This window comes from Sinocyclocheilus rhinocerous, unplaced genomic scaffold (genome assembly GCF_001515625.1).
Source record: "Sinocyclocheilus rhinocerous isolate Xijiao unplaced genomic scaffold, SAMN03320098_v1.1 scaffold335, whole genome shotgun sequence".
NCBI classification, from domain to species: Eukaryota; Metazoa; Chordata; class Actinopteri; order Cypriniformes; family Cyprinidae; genus Sinocyclocheilus; species Sinocyclocheilus rhinocerous.
The window spans coordinates 650,924-653,372 of record NW_015659708.1 but is presented as its reverse complement, the minus strand read 5'-3'; the positions used below and the strand labels follow the sequence as shown (position 1 = coordinate 653,372).

General features: G+C 38.0%; 1 protein-coding gene across 1 annotated transcript in view; it reads left to right on the top strand.

The window, feature by feature from the left end:
* The window catches only part of LOC107724103 (hepatic leukemia factor-like), an 8,619-nt gene extending 7,085 nt beyond the window's left edge, over positions 1–1,534 (top strand). Inside the window, exon 4 of the mRNA XM_016532887.1 lies at positions 1,123–1,534. Coding sequence (XP_016388373.1) covers positions 1,123–1,338 — 216 coding nt within the window. The 3' untranslated portion in view covers positions 1,339–1,534. The remainder of the gene's footprint in view (positions 1–1,122) is intronic.
* Positions 1,535–2,449: the final 915 nt, after the last annotated feature.

Genomic DNA, 2,449 nt, shown 5'->3' with positions numbered 1-2,449 from the left:
TTATCGAGATTTTTGTAGTCGCTGTCGCGTTTGTCATAAAGCCCTTTGTGTTCAGACACCAATGAGATCAGCAGCTCTACATTCATCTTGGTCTACTTACTTCCTCTTCGTCATTAGGTATCAATGTTTACTCGGCATGACCGTTTTGTGCTTGAGCGCCACCAAGTCGTGTTTTACTGTAACTTCAGCAGCTCCAGGCACATGAAAAAAATTACGCTTTTACGCCTCGCGTTTTGCGCGTCGGTGTGCACACTCACATTGGCGCCCTTTGTTTAGTCACGAGGCGTTAAACGTCGGCGATAATCGCGCACGATATTCGTCCCGGTGTGAACAAGCCTTAAGAGTCCTTTTTTATAAAAAACCTCAACCGTATTGTTATTAACATTGTAACTCTATGGTTCTGTGCGTGAATAAGCCACTGTTATTCTGATTATTACACATTACAATAGCTAGATAGCTAGATAGATAGATGATTGTTTTCCAAATTCCAGATAAACTTGATTGCTTTATCATGCTGCTGGCAAGATGTCTATGAATAATCAATTAAAATTAAATATTATAAAAATCTCTTATAAAAAGTTACAAATTAACATTATAAAATTCTGTGCTTAAATAAGCTGTTATTATTCTGATTATGATATATTACAATAAAGGACGCACCGATATTAACATTCTAGCTGATATTTAAATTTATATGAAGCCAGTAATTATTAATATTATGGTAAACAACAGGTAAATGGCCAATGTTAACATTTTATAACATTTGGTGTAAATAAATTAAAAATAAAACACACACACAAAAAAAGCCCCTCCAAAATCGTTGAATTTGAATTTATGTATAAATTTATTTACGTATAGTATGAAAAATGGATGTTCATTTTATGAGGATTACATTTAACAGTGTAATTATTAAATTACTCGTTTTTGTGCGCATAAATGTGAGCATGACGATAAAGCTAATCTAAATGTAAAAATTGGTGGAAATTAGCATGCACAATTAAATATCGAATATCAACTGATATGATTAAAAAATTTAATACTGTCTAATAAACCATATGGTACTCATATATCATGTATCCGTAATTATGATCTGACCCTTTTCCCCATTTTTTACCTCCAAAGGATGACAAGTACTGGAGCCGACGCTTCAAAAACAACGAAGCAGCAAAGCGTTCTCGCGATGCCCGCCGATTGAAGGAGAACCAGATTTCAGTCCGAGCGGCGTTCCTGGAACGGGAGAACGGCGCCCTTCGCCAGGAGGTCGCCGATATGCGAAAAGAGCTGGGCCGCTGTCGCAACATCATCAGCAAATACGAGAGCCACCACGGAGACTTATGAAGAAGAGAAAGGAAGAACAGAAGGAAGAGAAAGACACAATTACTGATTTTGAAATAGTGTTTCAAGGGCTGTTCAACTCATCCTGGAATGGCATTTTCTCGTAGTGTTTGCTTCAAATAAGCATTACGATACTCTGTTCACTGATTTACATTTTTTTCCGTACATGCAGGGATCGGTTGAATTAGCTGGTGTGGTGCTTGGTTGAAACAAATACTGGAAAATTGTGGTTCAACAGCCCCAGCGCGAGGGATGTGCACAAGGTCTACCTGTACTTTAAGCACAAGCGCATTTCATAAGCATCGGCTCTTCTCCTACGATACACCCCAAACCTTGACTGAGGATGTGCAATCCAATCTCTCATAAATACTCACGGATCATAAAGGCAGATCATTTATAACGTCACGTAGCCCTTGTGAACATCCTCTTTCTATACGCGATGATTTTCTCAGAGAGAGAACTATACAGGAGGCGGTAGAGATGTAATTTTTTCTATGACAAAAAACACATTGTATATTTTTGAACTGTTAGGGTCAGCTATAATAGAGTAGATGAAGAGGCGGAGGAGGAACGCGGATGGCGGCGAGAGCACGAAAGAGATTTTGACATAGGAAAACTGTATATTTTTATACTTGAAGGAGGAGGATGAGATTTTGGAAATAATCTTTTTTGTATATTTTATATATGGGTGGGAGGGTGCGGGGAGCTGGACCGAAAGAGGGCTATATGAAGAAAAAGTCAGGATCGTTATCATTAAATGATATATTTTCAACATCAGGGGCAGTCAGGCTGGTCAGGAAGAACAAGACTAAAGGGACGAACGTCAATAGGAGTTACGAAAAGAAACGGAGCTGATGAGAAACTAAAAATAGCGAACATGAAAACTGTATAGTTTCAAATTTTCATCATGGATTTGTTCAAGCACTTGTTTTGGTATCTTTGATTCCTTTTCTTAAAATTCAGTGTGTGTGTTTGTTTTATCCTGAGGTGAGAGAGAGACAGAGAAAGAGAGAGAGAAAGATGGCATTACATCCTGTCACTCTCTCAGGAGTCGCCAAATGTGTACAAGATTTTTCCATGTATATATTTAAATGTTAAAGCAAATACGTCCACA